Genomic DNA, 20,174 nt, shown 5'->3' on the forward strand with positions numbered 1-20,174 from the left:
AGCTAGTTCCAGGACAGGCTCCAAAACCACAGAGAAACCCTGTCTTGAAAAACCAAAAATAAATAAATAAATAAATAAATAAATAAATAAATAAATAAAAGAACTGCTCTAAAGCGCTGGGCATAGTAGGGATATACATGTGTTTGCATGCTAACCTCCATAGCAATAAATGACTACTCTCAGACCCTGATCTTGCTCCTCCTACCATCCTGCTGAAAAGGTCTCTATTTGTAATTTGTTATTACAGCCTAATGAAGATCATGACCTCATTTATGGTGTCCTGATGTCCATAGGACCAGCGCTGTGGTTTGAATGTTGAACATCCCCTGTAGTGGTCTGAAAGAGAATGGGTCCCTCAGGCTCATGTGTTTGATTACTTGGTTTCCAGTTGGTGGAACTGCTTGGTTAGGATTAAGAGGTGTGGTCTTGTTGGAGGAAGTATGTCACTGGAAGTAGGCTTTGAAGTTTCAAAAGCCTATATCATTTCCAATTAGTTCTCTCTCTGCCTCTCTCTGCCTCCTGCATGTCTCTCAGGATGTGAGATCTCAGCTACTACTCCAGCACCATGTCTGCCTGCCTCCTGCCATGCCCCCACCAAGATGTTCAGGGCCTCTAACCTTCTATAACCATGAACCCCAAATTAAATGCTGTCTTCTCTAAGTCGCCTTATTCATGGTGTCTTATCACAGAAAAGAAAAATTACTAAAATTTCCTCCAAAGATCCATGTATAAATATTTACTCTCCCCTGCTTCCAGAGTAACAGTATTGGAAGGTGCTATGGACTTTTAAAGGGAGACTCACAGACCAAGTCCTGTAACACAGGGAAGTGGTCCCACCCGTAACCAAGAAGCTACCTGTCAGAGAGCAGAGTAGTGGGCACATGGTCCCACCTATAACCGAGAAGCTATTTGCAATTGATAGCTTCTGATAGACGGAAAAACAGTTTTATTCAATTGAGTGTCACTGGGTATATCAAAAGGATAGGCCTCATTCTCAAAAGTAGTTGACCAAGGCCAGTCAGACCCCATGTTTGTGTGTGTGTGTGTGTGTGTGTGTGTGTGTGTTGAGTTTTGTTTGTTACGAGAGAGAGAAAGAACATGAAGTTAGATGGATAGGGAGGTGGAGGAGAGTTTGGGAGGATTGGGGAAAGAGAAGGAATATGATCAAAATATATTGTATGAAATTCTCAAAAAAACAATAAAGATATTCAAGTAAATGAAAGGTAGAGCTTCATGGGAATTCCTTAGGTCACAGAGGCTGCCCTAGAGCAAGGTCATAGGGTCCCATCTCTCCTGTCTCCCCTGCCCCATTCCTCAGCTGAAGGATCACCATCTGGTCCCATGCGCAGTCCTGCAGTGTGCACTGCCCCCACCATTCCAACATGTGATCCCATGCGCAGTCCTGCAATGTGCACTGCCACCAACCATCCTCACCAGAAGCAACACCAGTAAGATCCTCAAATCTTAGACTCTGAATCTCCAAGATTATGAAGATAATAAATTTGTTTCTTGGTAAGAGCACCATCTCAAGCATTCCGTAGTAATAATGCAAAGGTGTCTGACACAACCAGAACTGTGGCGCTGATCAGCACAGCCCAGCATCTGTGGCACAGCCCAGCATCAGTGACACAGCCCAGCATCAGTCTTAAGACTATGCAGGAAGGGGCTGGAGAGATGTCTCAGCAGTTAAGAACACTAGCTGCTCTTCCAGAGGACCTGGGTTCAATTCCCAACACCCACATGGCAGCTCACAACTGTCTGTAACGCCAGTTCCAGGGCTTCTGACACAGACACATATGCAGAAATACACCAATGCACATAAAATAAAATATAAATGAACCATTAAAAAAATAAAAGAATATGCAGGGCATATTCCTAATCTCTCTTTCTTTCTCTCACCATTCTTTTTTTTTTTGGGGGGGGGCGGTCCAGACAGGGTTTCTCTGTGTAACTTGGAGCCTGTCCTGGAACTAGCTCTGTAGACCAGGTTGGCCTCGAATTCATGCAGATCTGCCTGCCTCTGCCTCCTGAGTGCTGGGATTAAAGTTGCATGCGCCACCACTGCCTGGCCCCTTTGGTTTTTTTCTAAGTATAGACTAAAACATGCTTTTCATTGTGCTAAAAACAAGTTTAATCTATATATACCCAGTCTTCTAGACAGAGGAAAGAGTGTTCATGCTTTATTTTGGGGGGGGGGCTTTAAATTAGGACTTTCAGTGTATACTTGCTTGCATTAGATTTTTTTATTGATTTTTATTGAGCTCTACATTTTTCTCTGCTCCCCTCCATGCCTCTACCCTTCCCCTTTAACCCTCCCCCAAGGTCCCAATGCTCCCAATCTACTCAGGAGATCTTGTCTTTTTCTACTTCCCATGTAGATTAGATCTATGTAAGCCTCTCTTATTGTCCATATTGTTGTCTAAGTTCTCTGGCATTGTGATTTGTAGGCTGGCTTTCTTTGCTTTATGTTTAAACACCACCTATGAGTGAGTACATGTGATAATTTTCTTTCTGTGTCTGGGTTACCTCACTCAAAATGATGTTTTTTAGCTCCATCCATTTTCCTGCAAAATTCAAGAGGTCGTTATTTTTTTTCTGCTGTGTAGTACTCCATTGTGTAAATGTACCACATTTTCTTTTTCGATACTTCGGTCGAGGACCATTTAGATTGTCTCCAGGTTCTGGCTATGACAAACAATAACGTGTGTTTATGGCTTTTAACCAGGATCATTTTTGGGTCCCCTGTGATTCAGAAGCAGGAGTCTACTTCCTTTTCTACAATGTGGATTTTAGTACGGATTACAAACAATGGGGATGCTAATGTGTCTAAAACGATTCTTTGTGTAAACTCAGAAAATTCTGGTAAGCTCCAGCTTCGAGGAGGTCATCAAATGGACTCCAGAGAAGAGCTGTCTATCAACAGCCTAAGTTTCCCTACCTACTGCCTGTTCCTGAGAGTGGGATCTCCCCCACCTTTCCCTGGTCTTGGGACCCCACCCCCCTCAACTACCAGAACCTAAGAAAAAAAATTCCTCCTAAAACTTCTTAACTTTATTTTCTGCCAACATCCTGAAAGATTCCCCTCAAAACCTGCATCCTGGGCATCTTCAGAGTGGCGACCCCCAAGTGGTCCAGTCTCACAGGTTGCTTCAACTAGACCTGCAATTTCCTAGCACCAAACGGTCCCACAGCCTGGACAGTGAGTGAAACAGCCAGCTATCCCAGAACTCTCCCAGGTCCCAATGGATGCCAAGACCCCAGACAACAGGAAGCAGTCTAGAAAACATGGTGCTCCACCCATTCCCACCTCACCAGCTACCCCTATCTATTTCCTCATCTTTTTATAATAAACAAAAGGGGAGAGCCTTAGCTTCCTGCTGCAGCCTGCCTCTGCCCTCTGACAGTTAAATCATCACCTGTCGCCAGATGCCTTCCACTTTAAGCTGTGCAACCTGAGCAGCCTTTAAAAGTGCCCACCAGAGCAGGGCGGGTGGCAGCACACACCTGTAATCCCCTCACTTGGGGGGCAGGGGCAGGCGGATCTCTGTGAGTTCAAGGCCAGCCTGGTCTACAGAGCTAATTTCAGGATAGTCTGCAAAGCTACAGAGAAACCCTATCTTGGAAAACATAAATAAATAATTAAATAAATAAGGTAAAAATAAAATGAATGTGCCCTCCAGACCCAGCTGGCTCTCTTGCCTCGTGCTCCTCTCTTCAGTCTCTTGCTTCTCTTTTTCTGCTTATCTCTTCCCTGTTCTCTGTCTGTCTGTCTGTCTGCCTGTCTCTCTCACATCCCCACTTTGACACGCCCTTTCACTCCCTCCATGCCCCCACCAATAGACCTCCTGCACTAACTCTGTTGCACGTGGTGTGTTTGTTTAGCGACATACCTAGGCAGGGGCCAAAAAGTGCACACTTCACCTTTCCTTTATTTTAATCGTTATACTGGTGACAGGCACATCAGGCCAGGCCCTTTATTTAGAACAGAAGAGGACTCTCTTGCTTTGGTGAAAATGCCCAAGCTCCTCACCATCACTGAACAAGGGTCTGCAGTCCATTGCTCCAGTCACACACCCTTTGACAAAAGTCCTTAAGAGTCCAGTGGTGTCACCGCAGGGTGCAGGGCTCAGAGACAGGTCATTCTCAAGGTAATAGAAAGAGCCGAACTGAGGCAGCCTTAGGGAAGAGGTGTTCCAGAACACGTGACAGGAGCAACAAAGACATAAGGAGCTCACAGCTTCTTGCAGCTCCACTGTTCCAGCTTCTCAGAGCACATAGGCTTGTGAGCCAACCTGTTCAGGGGAAAACAAACAAAATGGGTTGGATAACTGGGACTTCCTTTTTAACTTTCTACGTCCAATAATGAGTTCCATTATAACACTGATTCCATTATGATATTTTCATACATGTATATCATTGTACTTTGCTCAATTACCAAACACTTGTGCGCACACATGCACACACACACACACACACACACACACACTTTCTCCCCTCTTACTGGCAGGGTCTGAGCATAAAGTTAAATTTAGCTTCTTCCTCAGGGTGAGGTGAAAGATGCAGACAAGAAATAGACATTCTGAGATACATGGAAAGGACTTCTAAAAGGAATAGGGCTCATTAAAATAATAACAATAATAATAATAAATAAATAAATAAATAAAATCCAGGAAAGTGCAGATCCAGAGATGTGTAATGATACCAAGGGCTTGCTTTAAGGCTAAGAACCGGGCAGGGGAAGGGAGACCTGGACATCAGCCTTCCAATAGGGAACTTCAAACCAGGAAACTTGTCACACAGGAATGACACAGAGGAGCATTTTAAAAAAAAAAAAAAATGCACCCTTGGATGGGCTTTGTTTTGGAGAGTCTACCAAAGATTAAATGGTCAGGGGACACAAGCAGAGGAGAGTGCGTTGCTCTCAGGAGACAGAAGACATGATTTACCAGTAGTCAATTCCTTTGATGGCCAGAATCTTCTTAGCACACATTTTGTCATCGGTAAGGTCATCATCCAGTAAGTCTAGCAAAGTGCAAGAAGAAACAAGACAGCTAAGAAGCACAGCTCAAAATGGGGAGGAGTTCCTCTAATCCTTGGGTTCAGGGGTCCTGTTCTGAGCTGAAGGTTTGGCCTAGTGACTTTCAATATGAAAAGGCCAATTTTGTAATGCCTCCGCTAGGTAGGGGTTACCTTCCATTCTCCAGGATGCCTCTGAAGTCATCAGCTTCATCAGACCCTGGAAATGCAGACTTCAAGACTCACCAACTGATTAACACTCCCTGAACTTTCTGATGGGGTGGGAGACTCTGGGCATGTGAGATCATGACCAGGGACCAGTTTCTTACTAAGCATCATCACTTCAAGTCACACAGTTCTTAGAGCAGTGACTTCTGAGATGTGCTAGGTACCAAACAGTAGATGACCTCTAAGGACAACAGAAGAGCAGGGTAGGTGAAGGAGGTTACTCACTGTCACAGGGAATGTCACAGATGTTCTCAGACTCGGGGACCTCGCTACTCTTGCACCAATGTTTGTTGCTGATCTGAAAGAGTCCGTACTCTGTGCCGCCCTTGTTGTTGACCTTTGCTTGTGTGTCATAACCGCTGCTGTGAAATATAACGCAGGTCCCTGAGGGAGAGAGAAGAAAGATGGTTCACAAAGATTTGCAGTAACAGCGTAATTGAGAGACTAGATTCCCGGAAGAAAACAAAGGCTTCGCAGTCAATCTCCGAGAGGAGTGAAGTACAAAGCATCTTGATGAAGTGAGAACCATCAGACAAAGGGAGAAAGGAACGACAGGAAAACATCCTGAATAAAAGAGAACCAGAACAGAGGGAGAAGAGCGAGAAGACAACAAGGAGATGACTGAGTGAAAGCAGAGGAGACGGGAAGAGGATGGCGCTGAGGAGAGAGAGGCGAGGACCCGGATGAAGCCAAAGGGAGAGTAATGAGCTCACATTCAAGAGCAGAGATGCCTTCGTAGCCGTCCATGTCTTCCACAGCCCGGTACACCTCACATTTTGTAAGATGCGTGGCCTGAATGGCAGGGAACAAGATGCACACTAGGAACAAAGGAACAAATCGCATCATTTTGGCTGCTCCCGGATCCTGAAAGGCAGACGCGACTCAGCTGCACCTGCTTTTATTTATGACGACAACCTCTCGATCCCTGGCACCTGGAAGATGGTGAAGAGGACGTGCGTATGCCAGAGTGGAAATGCCGAGCCTGCCAGCTTCCTTGCACCGTGTCGCCCTCGCTTTCCTCCCCCTCTTCCTCTATCTAGTCAATACCGAGCATTGTTCTCTGCCCAGACCGTTCCACACGCGGTCTTGCTTCTCACTCAGCTTTGGGAACCTTTCCTTTCTTCCAGGGTCAGTTCTAGGAAGCAGCATGTCCCTGACCTACTTAAGAAGAAAGAGGTTTCAGAGACACCACAAGAGAGACAACTGGAAAACAATCGGGGTTCATAGCCACCTCCGTTCTTACCCCTACACACACAGACCGTGGAAAGGGAGTTATCACATCCTAGGATCAAAGTTGGCATTTTTCTGGCCACCTAGCCATGGAGGAAATCCAGGAAGAACCCCTTGACATTGTGGCTCACAGCTGAGGGCCTCAGAAAAAGGGATGCAGCATAGCGACAGAGAACATGAAAATCTAATACAACTTGGATCCTACAACTTCTTATGGAGGAGGGCAGATAATTTGAAGTTTGTCCTATGAGCCATTGCCAAGCTCCCCAACCCCAATCACCTCTCCCATAAGAAACTAGATGCTGTGTTGGCATTAATTAAGACATTGCGTTGCTGGGCGGTGGTGACGCACGCCTTTAATCCCAGCACTCGGGAGGCAGAGGCAGGAGGATCTCTGTGAGTTCGAGACCAGCCTGGTCTACAGAGCTAGTTCCAGGACAGGCTCCAAAGCCACAGAGAAACCCTGTCTCGAAAAACCAAAAAAGAAAAAAGAAAAAAAGACATTGCGTTGATCCAAGTCTAATTTCATAATAACATTGTTCTTGTGAAAGTAGCTTATTCACAGCCCCAGGGTGGGCCACAGACAATTAGAAAAGGGTGGTCCAAGTCATGGAGGATATTTTTGAGTCCTCAGTCAGCTATGAAGTCTGCCCTGAGCAGGTAAGGCCCAGGCACTAGTTCTAAGAGATTCCTGTAACTTGCTGGCATCAAACACTACACTCATGATATGGGTAATAGTTGACCGACTTCATGCCTGTGCTAATCCTTAGATTGGATTTATAGATTGGAAAATCTATAAAACTGATTTCTTACATATCCTGAGGTTTCCCTCTTAACCACACCACCTAAGACTTAAAAACTGAAAGCCTTCCAATTTGTTATTACCTGTAAATCTTCATGTCAAAGAAATTCTTGTCAGTTAATCTCATCTCTTCTATTCTGGGTAACCAGTGTATAACACAGCGTGAATGGAGCCAGGCTGTGGTGGCACACACATTTGATCCCAGTACTCGGGAAGCAGAGGCAGGTGGATCTCTGAGTTTGCAGCTAGCCTGTCTACATAGTTCCAGGGTAGCCAAGGCTATACCAAAAAAAAATGTCTCAGAGAGAGAGAGAGAGAGAGAGAGAGAGAAGAAAAAAAGGAAGCATGACGTGAATAAAGTTGTGTAGCGGATGTGGGAATTAAGATGAGCAGAAACTCCTGGATGGAGAGGGGCGCATGCTCAGAAACACAGCACCTGCTGCCAGAAGTACTGGAAGAACAGATGACAAGAATGGGAATTCCGTCCCACTGAGCAAATCTCCTGGAGAATGTGAGCAAGCATGGGGGACAACCTGAACCACACAGGAATAGGACACAGAAGAGTTAGACCTGGGGGCATCTTCCAAATAGTGGTGTCTGTATAAAATGTCTCTGGCCCTGAGCTATGGACTAAGTATTAATGATGGAGTGAGATGGTAGCCCAGACTCTTGGGACCACAGAGGCTCTGCACTTTCAGACACTTCCACCTGCCTGTTACACGATTGTATCTCTACCATTCCTGGCAAGCAATAAAAAAGCAATATAAGGTCCAGGAATCACAGCTAACTGTGCCCCAGGCAAGAGAAACCATCATTTCCCTAGAAATGTTTGTAAAAGTGGGACAAACTGAAGATAATGGGAACAATTGTAGACATTCAGAGGGAGACGTCAGTTCCTGGAGGGGGAACAACAGACAACAATCACAGCCCTGAACAGGAAGAAATGGAAAGACATAAGAATGGCCAGCCAGTGAGGAAGGCTCCTGCCCAAATCTCCTTTCCAAGGAGTTAGGGATGGGGGAGTTAGTGAGCAACCTTCACACAGAGGCTGTGATCTGAGTCAGAGAGTGAAAAGGCATTTATCACACACTTTTCTGGATTTCTTCAAAGATATCCTAGAAATGCGTGCTCATTCTATCAGAAAAAGTTAGTGTTTCTAAAACCAGAAGCCACCTTTCGTGGACTTCCGGGAACCAAGTCCAGCTTCTGCTCCATACTTTGCCCTCTGACACAGTGGTTTGAAAGGAAATGGTACCGAGTTGAGAGCCGGGGTTGCCATTTGGAGCGCACACCTGAAAGCCAGAGGAAAATTAGAACTGCTTCTTACAGTTAATATTCCCATTCTGTTCCACTTTATCTCATAATTCAGGAAAATTATACTGAAGAGTCCAAGAATAAGACTATAGACATGTTCCAGAAATAGGAGCATAGAGATAAAGAAATGTAAAGTTGTAAGCCCAGGAGAATGAGAGCAGGCTGTCAGAGCTATTTCAACAGCCTAAGGATTAACTATTAGCAGTAGATTACACCAGGTGGTGGTGGTGCACACCTTTAATTCCAGCACTCAGGAGGCAGAGGCAGGCGGATCTCTGTGAGTTTGAGACCAGCCTGGTCTACAAGAGCTAGTTCCAGGACAGGCTCCAAAGCTACAGAGAAAACTTATCTCAAAAAACAAAATAATAATAATAATAATAATAATAATGTGAATATCAGGCTTCACGTGTATGTCTGCTAGTTGTGGCTATGCAGAAAGCATGCATATGAAACCCTACAAGGAACTCTACATTCAAATAATAGTTTTGACTTACATGTGCTAATGACACATGATTGTTTTTAATTTGGCACAGGTTTTTATTTTTAATTTTTATTTATGTATTCATTTTTATTAATTCTTCCATATAACACATCCCAACTGTAGTTTTCCCTCCCATCTCCTCTCCCAATTACTCCCCCCACACAGCCCCTTTCTCCCAGATCCACTCCTTCATTTCCCTTCAGGAAAGAGCAGGTCTCCCAGGATGTCAGCTAAACACAGCATAACAAGATGCAGTAAGACTAGACACACACCCTCATATCAAGGCTAAAAGAGGCAATCCAGTAGGAAAGGGTCCCAAGAGCAGGCAAGAGTCAGAGACATCCCCATTCCCACTGTTAAGACTAGTTGAAAGACATTTTTCCCCTGGCTACCTAACTCTCTTCATAAAGGACAATATTATATTTGGGGGCCTCATCCCAGCCCCCAGCACCCATCTTTGGAATGGAGCAGGAAGCTCCATTTCAAGCCCTCTCCCCTGGGAGTTGCCTTGGTCCAGACTCCACCTCTGGGAAAGCCAGCCAAGTGGTGACTTCTCCCCAAAGAGGGTCAGGACCAATCCCACAGGCTACTTAGGCTGCCCCCCAGAGAATGTACATGTGGTCTCTGGGTTTCGTGTGGTCTACCCCTCTCTCTTCCTCACCATGCTTTCCTGGTGCCATCTTGGAGCGCTGCAGTAAACATGGGCATCTTTTATTCGGTCTAATTTCGTCTGATTGGAATCATTTGTGTCAGCGGAGAGGCTAGTCCTAAAAAATATTCCCAGCAGATAGGATCATCAATCATTCCACACCAATACTTTATTTTTATTTCATGTCTTCCAACCCTGTTCTGAATCTAGGCAATAGTTCACGTGGCCTTCTGAAAGCACATTTTGTGACCAGAGCAACTTCCAGAGATTATCAGGAAGTTTACTGTTCATGGTGACATGTTGTGAGGGTGCAGTATTGAGACTGCTGATGACAGAGACCATTGTTCCATTACAGGTACTTTAGACATTCTTCCAGGATAAAATGTTGGCCATCAACCTGCAGAAGACAAGTCAACTTGCAGTCTATGTGGTTCTGCTTCTCTGTGTCTGCCCTACAATGCTCTAATCAGGAGGTAGCCATCATCTGAAGAGAGTTTCCATGAACTGACTTTTTCCTGGGCAACCCATCATGGCCTTGGTCGTTTCCTTGGTGTCGTCTATTTCCCTGTTTCTGTTATCTAACAAGGAAACCCATGCCAGAGACATCTGGTTTGGATTCTGGCTCCACCGCTTTCTAACTGTGTGATTCTGGACAGTGACATTGACCCCTTACATGTAGCTTCCTGATATATATATAATACATCACCTCCTGGGGGTCGGGATTAAACAGTTCTGTAAAGACCTCTGAGCATCTAGTGCAAAAGAAAGATTCAGCAAGCATATTTTAGTATCATTATTTTGCTCTGTTTCTATACTCCCTCTATCCCCTCCTGAGACTTTTCTTTTCTTTTTTTTTTTTTTTTTTTTTTTTTTTTTTTTTTTTTGGCTTTTTCGAGACAAGATTTCTCTGTAGCTTTGGAGCCTGTCCTGGAACTAGCTCTTGTAGACCAGGCTGGCCTCAAACTCACAGAGATCCACCATCCCTCTGCCTCTGCCTCTGCCTCTGCCTCTGCCTCTGCCTCTGCCTCTGCCTCTGCCTCTGCCTCTGCCTCTTGAGTGCTGGGTTTAAAGGTGTGAGCCACCACCACCTATCTCCTGAGACTTTTATCAGTGAGTTGGGAAGAGAGAGAGAAGAAGCTGACCAAATGAGGTCTAACCAGTCACAATTGGGAAGTCTACCTCTAAGAGCAAAGAGCTCTCAGAGAAAATTATGATCCTGTTAATAAAGCATAGATGCTGTATTACTATAGCAGTAAATACCTATCCTACTAGATCTTGTGTGGATTTATGCTCCATGCCTATGATCTTGGAGGGAAAAAAATGACTAGTATTTCAAGAAAAATTCCATAAGTATTTATTGGATTAATTAGTGTTATGATACATGTTTATACAAAAACAATTTAAGGCTTAAAAAACAACATAGAGATCCTTCATTTATTCTTTGAACTCACACATAACATTTCAGAAAATGTACTAAAATTAAAACTTTTAAGCACGAGTTGCCTATTTTTATCACTATTGCCATAAACTGTAAGCCAATAAACACTAGCATTCTTTCCTCAAGAAAAGACCCTGGCCTGTGTCTCCCTCAGGCCACAGACTACTCACATAATCCAAGACCCACATCTCTGTATTTTATTCTTAGAGAAAATAGGCTCGTTACTTCCGTCCTTGTCCCCTTTTTCCCATCCAGAGCTCTCTACCCTGCCCTTCTACCAAAATGAGACACTTGTACAAGGTTTCCAGAAGAAACAACCTAGCTCCTGCTACAGACCTGCCGGCCCCTCCTCCTCCTCCTCCTCCTGCTACAGACACCTGCTGTCATACAGCAGGGACACGCTCTATAGTTCCCTATTCCTAGCTGTCATTTAGCTATGTGTCATCAATTCTGTGAAGAAGCCTGACTTTGCTTGATGATAATCTATCAAATTAAACAGAACAAGTTATCTTCAGGATTATATAGCCATTTTCACCCACCCTCTTCCTTGATAAAAGACCAAAGCAGGACAAGGTTTCTAACCCACGCCAGACTGTTAACACAGCCCTTCTGGGCACAGTCAGCTGAGCCATTCCAGTAGTGCAAGAACAGATCACAACACACGTCACACTTCCTCTTAAGGTTGATTCTGAGAATTGATTTGTCACCAGATAAGTTCATGTTTGCTCTCTGGGGCATAAACTATTTGATAAATGTCCACTTTAATTATAGCTTTTGAATTCATTTACAGTGTGTGTCTATGCGTGTGTGTGTGTGGCTGGGTGTGTGTGTGTGTAAATGCTCGTGCCACAGCACTAATATGAAGGTTATAGTCCAGCTTGAGGGAGTCCATTCTCTCCTTCTACCGTGTGGACTCTGGGGAATAATTCAGGTTGTCAGGCTTGGAGGCAGGTGTCTTTACCACTGAGCCATTTTACAGAATTTGCCATCCTATGTTCGCCCATCTTCCCTGAGCTCAGACACGGCTGGTTATTGCGTTCAGGTGAAACCAGCATGCAGTCCCTTGAGAGCTAACGCATCCCCTAGAACCAAAGCACAAAAGCAGCTGCTGCGGCTGGCACCAAGCTCCGCATCTTCTCCACAAGGGAGGGATGCCGTCCTGCTCTATAAAGGGCAGCAATGCCTGCAGCGGTGCATACAGAACAGAGACCTTGTTGGTCTTCCGTGAGCGCTCCAGGGCTGGGTGAGAGAGAAGCAGGAAGCCCACAGAGTTGTCTGCTGGCAGAAGAGTTGAGTCCTGGCGTAAAGACAACCAAAAGAGCAGCCATTGGCCTCAGCCTGAAGAACAGGTCAGCCCCCACCACTGACTATCTACTTCATCTGGGCTAACGATGCTCTCTGCCCACAGAAGCCCAGCTCCCTGGCCCAGCCTAGGCAGATGGACAAGGGAGAATGACATATATTTTCCTACGTGAGTCTAGTAGGATACGGCCTCTCTGTGCCAGCAAGCTTCTGGAGGCCAGAGATGGAAACTCCACTCCCTCCACTCTGGTCCTGTGCCCTGCGTGTCGTCCTATTTTCATAATCAGAAGTAATTCTGTGGACAGCAGTGGTCGTTTCCTGGGCAGGCAGGTACCACTGTACTCCGGGTCGTGTTATACAGGAGTGTGTGTAGACCTAAGCCTATCCCAGTCATCAGAGAAGCACCTTGGACCACTGAGCGCAGCTTTTATTCTTCCATTAGTTGAATATTTCTACATTCGTCTTCACAGTCAGCAGCTCTCACGTCCTAAATCATGATAATCGGCAAACAGACCCGAACCACTGTTTGTAATTTTCTTAATTTTTAACTCATGTGTGTGCATGTGTGTGTAAGTGTGTATGTGTGTATGTATGTGTATGTGTGAGTGAGTATGAGTATGTATGTGTGTATGTGTGTGTGCAAGTGTGTATGTGTAAGTATTGTAAGTATTGTGTATGCAAGTATGTGTGAGTATGTGTGTATGTGTGTATATGTGAGTATGTGTGTATGCAAGTATGTGTGTATGTGTGTATATGTGTGTATGTGTGAGTATGTGTGTATGCAAGTGAGTATGTGTATATATGTGTGTATATATGTATGTGTGTGTGCAAGTGTGTATGTGTGAGTATGTATGTATGTGTGTATTTCTGTGTATGTGTGTATGAGAGTGAGTATGTGTATGTTTGTGTGTATATATGTGTATGTGTGTGTGCAAGTGTGTATATGTATGTATGTGTGAGTATGTGTGTATGTGAGTATGTGTATGTATGTGTGTATATATGTGTAGAGTATGTGTGTGTGTGGAGTGTGTATGTGTGTGTATGCATGCATACCAAAGGCACTGGATCCCTTGGAGCTGGAGTTGCAGCAATTGTAAGCCACCCTGCCCCTAACTCTGCAGAGCAATTACACTCTCAACTGTTGAGCCATCTCTGCAGCCCAAATCCTAGTTACTTTACACCAGTGTTCCCACATCCGTTCTTACCTTCCTTATACTTGTTCAAACTCATTGCTAAGGCTTACATGTAGTTTTTTTTAATATGCTCCTGTTCATTTTTCTCTTTTTCCATGGTTCAAATTGCAAGATTCCTTTGAATTATTATTCTATTGCCTGCAATACTGGTTCTCCCTTTGTTTCATATTATCTGAACATTTATAAATCATGCATATTTAAAAGCCTCCTGAAGTCATTGATAAAATACGGGAAGGTTATAAGATCTAGAACACCTTCTCCATTTTACATGAAGCTTTACGGAAATTAATATGTCCCTTTCTACAGCTTTCTCCTGATCTACTTCCTCACTAACAGTCTTGGTAAAAGACATCATGTAAGGTTCCTACGGTCAGCATCACAGACCTCTTGGTGATTCTTTATGAGACAACTATGCTACAAAATATATATTTAAGAACTTTACCAGGAGATCTGGGTATAGTAACACACGCCTTCAATCCCAGCACTCAGGAGGCAAGGGCAGGTGGATCTCTGTGAGTTCGAGACCACCCTGATCTACAAAGCAAATTCCAGGACAGCCAGAGCTGTTACACAGAGAAACACGATCTCGAAAAAATCCTTAACCTCAACCCCAGGGGGTTCCTTGCCCTCCTCTGTGCACTAGGCATGCGAGGGCACGCGCACACACACATGCATGCTGTCAAAATAATCAGGTACATAAAATAAGTATAAATATTTTTAAAAGCAATATTAAAATATAACAATATCACCAAGGCCCAACATAAAATTTACCAAAAGGCATTAGTAACTTTTTTATTTAAAGCATCAGTCCGGGGTATAGACCTGAGAAGTTTGGGATCAGTTGTCCAGTTGGTCAGTTTTACTAGTTCCAACTAGCTGGCAAATCAAGTGTCCTATGTCAGTCTCAATTCAATTCCCTGCCTGGGTCCTTTAGAAGCCACTACTACATAGAAGGTAAATGTGTTCAAATACATTGGAAAGTGCTCAGCATGCTCTGTCTCTTTACCACTATGTGACTGGACGTGTGTCTGCATGATGTAAGCCAACAGCGCAAAACAAAGGACCAAGGCAGCCGCACAAAAGCCATGTGCTCTTGCTGCCGTCTGCAGATATGGAATGTCCTATTTTTAACTTCAACACTGTTGCCTCAATATCAAGTTGGGTTTTCTAGTCCCTCCCCCCTCCGTGTGTGTGTGTGTGTGTGTGTGTGTGTGTGTGTGTGTGTGTAGTGAGATTCCTTGTCCTTAGACTCCCATTTAAATGTCTTTTTCTACCCAGCAAGGAGACTTATGCATGTAACCCCAGCATTGAGAAGCTAAAACAAGAGAACCACCAGAAAACCAATGCCTGTCTGAACCACAGGGTCAGTTCTCGGCCAGCCTGGGCTACAATGTGATACTTTGTCTCAAAAAACTGCCTTTTCTCCCACTCAAGTGGTAATTGTCACAGATTAGGATTCCCCCCCCTGCCCCCTGCAGTTTACCAGAATCTTTCTTGGCTAAACCATTTGTTCATTTACTTCTTCCTCCCACGGGTGCTTATCAGACATCCTCCTTGTATTTGGTGCTAGAGAGTTCTGCAATGAGAGAATCAACCTACCCTAGGGTAGAAATTTCTAAAGAAATCATAGTTAGATGAGATAAATGTGGCATGTGGACAGCCTGTGGAAGAGAAAGGAGAGGAGTCAAGAACAGCAAAGACTCCAGATTTCACATCTGACCAGAGCCTGAACACAGTTTGTCAACAGACATTTCCAGCATTACCGAACCACTTGTCCAGGAAAACAAATAACTTCCCAGGGGAGGAGGTTCTAGACTAACTCAGACCTACACGGAATCTCACAGAGTAAATGACACAGTGGTTTGTCTGGTTTCCCAGGTCTGGTGTGTGTGTGTGTGTGTGTGTGTGTGTGTGTGTGTGTTTGCACACGTGTTCAGGTGTGTATACAGGTATGCAGGTGCAGGTGTGTGCGTGTGCAGGTTTTCATGTGCAGGTGTGTGTGAATGTGTGTGCGTGTGTGTGCAGGCATGCATTGCACATGTATGTGGAAGTCAGAGACACATGTTGAGGATCTTCCTAGATCACTTTCATCTTTTGGGGGGCAGGCAGGGTCTCTCCTGGATCCTAGAGAGCTTTGATTTGTCTAGCATGGCTGGCCAAAAGGTCCCAAGGGTCCTCTTAGCTCCCCCTCCCCGCACCTGGGATTACAGGTGTGCAACAATGCATGTCTTTCATGTAGCTGCTGGGAATCAACCTCAGAACAGCAAGCTGACTAAGCTGCCTCCCCATCCCACCAATCTGACCTTCTTAGAAAGAGAGAGTTTGGAATGTGTTGCTGCCCTGGGAATATGCATGACTTCAGAATAAGGCCACCTCTGCCACAGCAGCATTCCTCTCCTTACAGAAAAAGTCCACCCGGTGTGCCCCTCCTATTGGTACTCAGCCAGGATCACCAGGTACACAGTTCACTGCTATGATGCTCTCTCATGTCTATGTATCTGGCCCCCAAGAAAAAGTCTGCGGGAAAGCACTATAAAACAGTATGTTATGCAGGAGATTTGGAGCCAAGTAAATGGGCTCAAACAGTAAACCCATCCTAGTGGTCTTGAGTAAGTGGTATAAACTCATTGGGCATTGGTTTCTCTTTAATTAACAGGAGACAATAAAGCCTTCTCCTACACTTGCTGTGATGTGTAAGCAGTTAGCCGAGCAGAGATGTGGCCCTAACAGAACATTGCTTACTACTGGAAGTCTTCCTCCCTTCTGAGGTCTCTCTTCCTCGGATCTCCATGAGGAAGTCACGTGGTGACAATGAGAACCAGACCACCTGGCTGATCCTGGTGGGCTTTGGCAAGCTGCAACACCTGGGCTTCCTCCCTTTCACTCTCTTTCTAGCCATCTATGTGGTGACAGTCGGTAGCAATCTCCTCATCTTGCTTGCTGTGGCCTCCACGAGGACCCTCCACACACCTATGTACTTCTTCCTCTGCCACTTTTCCCTACTGGAGATCGGCTATACATCCAACATCATGCCTCAGCTGTTACAGAGCTTCCTGGAAGGAGGGGACACCATCTCATTGGCCAGCTGCCTCGTCCAGTTCTACGTGTTTGCCTCACTGGCTGCAGCTGAGTGTCTCATGCTCTCTGCCATGTCCTACGACCGCTACTTGGCCATCTGCCATCCCCTTCATTACCCCGCTCTCATGAGCACCTGGTCCTGCAGCTGCCTGGCCACAGGTGCTTGGCTCAGTGGCTTCTTCTTCTCTGCCTTCACTCTGGCCTTGGCAGCCCCTCTGTCCCTCTGCCCAGGCAACAGGGTGATTGACCACTACTTCTGTGACTTCGCCCCAGTGGTCGGGCTGTTCTGTGGGGAGGTGTGGATCATGTGGGGAGCTGGAGTCGGCATCTCAGGCTGCCTTACACTCGTCCCCTTCGTGTTGATCGTCACATCCTACATCTTCATCCTGAGGACTGTGCTGAGGATACCTTCAGGCCATGGGCGACAGAAAGCCTTCTCCACCTGCTCCTCCCACCTCAGTGTGGTTGGAGTGTTCTACGGCACTCTCGTTGTGGTCTATGTGGCCCCAACAGACCACATGCCTCCCCTGCTCCGGAAGGCCTTCTCTGTGCTCTACACGGTGCTCACCCCCATGGTCAACCCCATTATCTACAGTCTGAAGAATCAAGAAGTAAAGCGGGCTCTGCAGCGGCTCTGGAGACAGCTCGTCTGAGGACTCGCCCCCACTGAGGTGTACAGGACGCTATTGACTTCTTCCTCCGCTTCAGCTTCGCCTATTCCTCAGGGTCAGATGGAGAAGGCCGTTGTGTTGAAAAGAGGAGACAATGGGATTGAAAACAAATACCTAACAAAATGAGGTAACCCCAATTTTCCATTGTGGCTGTATAGAGATCAAAATTGCACATACCAGACAGGCTCTACGCACTACAGATATTTTATAAACACTCATTGTGAGCGGATTAATAATGAAAAGAATGCAAGAAGGAACGGAGCAGTAATGCCAGATGGAGAACACTGGCAGATTCTTTTGTTTGATTTTGTTTCAGGTGTTGGTGTTTTGCCTGCATGTATGTCTGTGCACCATGTGCATGCCTCTTGCCTGGCACCAGGGAGCACAGAAGAGGATGTCGAATTCCTTGGAACTAGATTTATACACAGTATGGGCTGCCATTGTGAGGCCGAAACAGGAACAAGAACAATACACCCTGCAAGTTAGTGAGAGACCCAAACAGGAAAAACAGACCTTGCAGGTTAAGGGTTCTGGCTGCAGTTATGACAGTTAAGAACAGCTTTCTGTTCTGTCTTTGTATGACCCATCTGCAGCATACATGCTTGATCACATGTGGGCAGGAGGTACACAGGCAAGTTTTACTTCATGATGTCTGCTTGTCCCTGACTAGACGTAGGTGGGAGGTACACAGGAAGGAAGTTCGTCAGGATATGCTTGCCCATGACTGGACATTGTAGATGGAAGTATCTCTCCCACCTGGTCCTGCAGCCATTCAACCCCAAATAAACACACAGAGGCCTATATTAATTATAAACTGTTTGGCCTATTGCTCATGCTTATTACAAACTAGCTCTTAAAACTTAAAATTAACCCATAATTCTTATGTTTAGCCACGTGACTTGGCACCTTTTCTCAGTAAGGCATTCTCATCTTGCTTCCTCTGCATCTGGCTGGTGACTGTGTCTCTGCCTTTCCTCTTCCCAGAATTCTCCTAGTCTTGTTGTCCTGCCTATGATCCTGCCTGGCTACTGGCCACAGCAGAACATGATGGGAAATATGGTGGCCTTCTGGTTTTTAATAAGCCTCAGTAAAATGTGACTCACCTGGAAACCATGAACTGGTCCCAGCTGCCCCATAGTCTGGGCCAGAATTTAATTAAAACTTGCTTCAAATTTGACTCAGAAAAAATGTGGTCTTTCAAGAGTCTCAGGTTTAGCCAGGCGATGGTGGCGCATGCCTTTAATCCCAGCACTTGGGAGGCAGAGGCAGGCGGATCTCTGTGAGTTTGAGACCAGCCTGGTCTACAGAGCTAGTTCCAGGACAGGCTCCAAAGCCACAGAGAAACCCTGTCTCCAAAACCCAAGGAAAAAAAAAAAACTCAGATCTTCTGGAAGAGCAGCCAGTGCTCCTAACCAGTGAGCCATCTCTTCAGTCTCTACTTATGGATTCTTAATCCAAGGCTGCCCGGTCTACGGTTGGAAACAGAGGAAAGAGGGGTCAGAATTAAGAGACAGCTTCCTGACATGCTTCAAATGTTATCTCAGAAATGAAGAAATAAAACTCTTAGCCTTAAGGTCCGTAGGGGTGCTAGCCGGAGGGGTTGCATACAGAGTTTGTCTTGGAAAACAAAGGTCAGTTGGGGGAGAGTCCAAAGCTCAAACTACTCAGGCCTGGAGCCCAGGAGACCAATTAGGCCACTGCTCTATGAGTTCCAATTAGTCTCTGTCATTGGTATTGAAACAATAAGTAGTAACAGAAGGGAAGGAGGCAATTAAATGAGAAAGGAAGCAGAAATTAAATCCAAAGAACTAAGACTTTCTGCCTTTATCAGAGATTTTTTGAAGACTTTAAAATGGCAAAAAGCCAAGAGTCCTTAACCTCAGGGGTTCAGGACAAATGGACAAAAAAAGTAAAACTCTATCTCTTTAAAAAAAGAAAAATCTGCCAGGCAGTGGTGGTGCATACTCTTAATCTAGGCACTTAAGAGGGAAAACAGGTGGATCTCTGAGTTCAAGAATAGACTGGTCTACAAAGTGAGTTCCAGGACAGCCAGGGCTACACAGAGAAACCCTGTCTCAAAGGAAAACTCATTGTGAGGTGTGTCTCAAGGATAGAGCAGGTACAGGGCCTATGTGAACCCCTCGGTTAAACCTCCAACACAGAAAACAAATTTCTAAATTTTACTTGAACTATATCAACATGTTTTTCAAAGTATGGTATATGATCCACCAATATTGGAACGGTCTGAAGACATGGCTGTATCCTTGGGTGGGGAGATAGCTTGATGACTGTGCTTAGCAATCTCATGAAAAGCCCTGGCTTCAAGCCCAAGTCCTGAAAAAGTAGCTATTTACAAATAAAGACTTCTGAGCAAGCAGACCTACAGCATCTGGCTGGTTAGAAAGGGGGCCAGGCCCAGAGGACCGTCCTTAATAAATACAACTGACTCTCACTGTAGGAAGAGAGCATTGTGTCCAATGGGGGCAGCGTTCAGCAGCAAAGTCAACAAGGAACGGGGGACTACAGATGCTCACAGATGTAGACCTATAGAGAGGAAGTAGGAGGAAGCAGAGAGCCGAGGAAATGTATGTGGAAAGGTAAGGGAAACTGAGGGCATAGAGAACCTAGGACAGCCAACTTCCCTGCCAAGATAGAACAGAGAAAAAATGGGAATTCCTCCACCTAGAATATTGCTTGGGAAGTGGGTCAGATCTGAGCTGTATAGAATATTTAGAAACATCTGTTAAGGCTGAAAATGCCCTTCGATGGCAC

The 20,174-nt window shown here is 45.3% G+C and overlaps 2 protein-coding genes across 2 annotated transcripts; one reads left to right on the forward strand and one right to left on the reverse strand.

Annotated features, from left to right (window-relative positions):
• Positions 1 to 4,231: 4,231 nt before the first annotated feature.
• Lalba (lactalbumin alpha) lies at positions 4,232 to 6,090 on the reverse strand. The gene is made up of 4 exons (XM_050130836.1): positions 5,958 to 6,090; positions 5,470 to 5,628; positions 4,947 to 5,022; positions 4,232 to 4,292 (listed from the first exon to the last, which is right to left on the reverse strand). The coding sequence occupies exons 1-4, from the start codon at positions 6,088 to 6,090 to the stop codon at positions 4,232 to 4,234; spliced, it is 429 nt and encodes a 142-aa protein (XP_049986793.1).
• A 10,352-nt stretch (positions 6,091 to 16,442) lies between these two features.
• LOC126493752 (olfactory receptor 11A1-like) lies at positions 16,443 to 17,384 on the forward strand. The gene has a single exon (XM_050130837.1). The coding sequence runs from the start codon at positions 16,443 to 16,445 to the stop codon at positions 17,382 to 17,384; it is 942 nt and encodes a 313-aa protein (XP_049986794.1).
• The last annotated feature ends 2,790 nt before the right edge of the window (positions 17,385 to 20,174 follow it).

This window comes from Alexandromys fortis, unplaced genomic scaffold (assembly GCF_014885135.2).
Source record: "Alexandromys fortis isolate MF-2015 unplaced genomic scaffold, M_Fortis_MF-2015_v1.1 scaffold_363, whole genome shotgun sequence".
Lineage (NCBI taxonomy): Eukaryota > Metazoa > Chordata > Mammalia > Rodentia > Cricetidae > Alexandromys > Alexandromys fortis.

Excerpts from the sequence above, each read along its gene's own strand:
- LOC126493752 (XM_050130837.1), top strand. The coding sequence starts at position 16,443 with ATGAGGAAGTCACGTGGTGACAATGAGAACCAGACCACCTGGCTGATC.
- Lalba (XM_050130836.1), bottom strand. The coding sequence starts at position 6,090 with ATGATGCGATTTGTTCCTTTGTTCCTAGTGTGCATCTTGTTCCCTGCC. Across the intron at positions 5,023-5,469 it reads CTGTGACATTCCCTGTGACA|ACTTACTGGATGATGACCTT; the intron begins GTGAGTAACCTC and ends GCACTTTGCTAG. Across the intron at positions 4,293-4,946 it reads ATCAAAGGAATTGACTACTG|GTTGGCTCACAAGCCTATGT; the intron begins GTAAATCATGTC and ends TCCCCTGAACAG.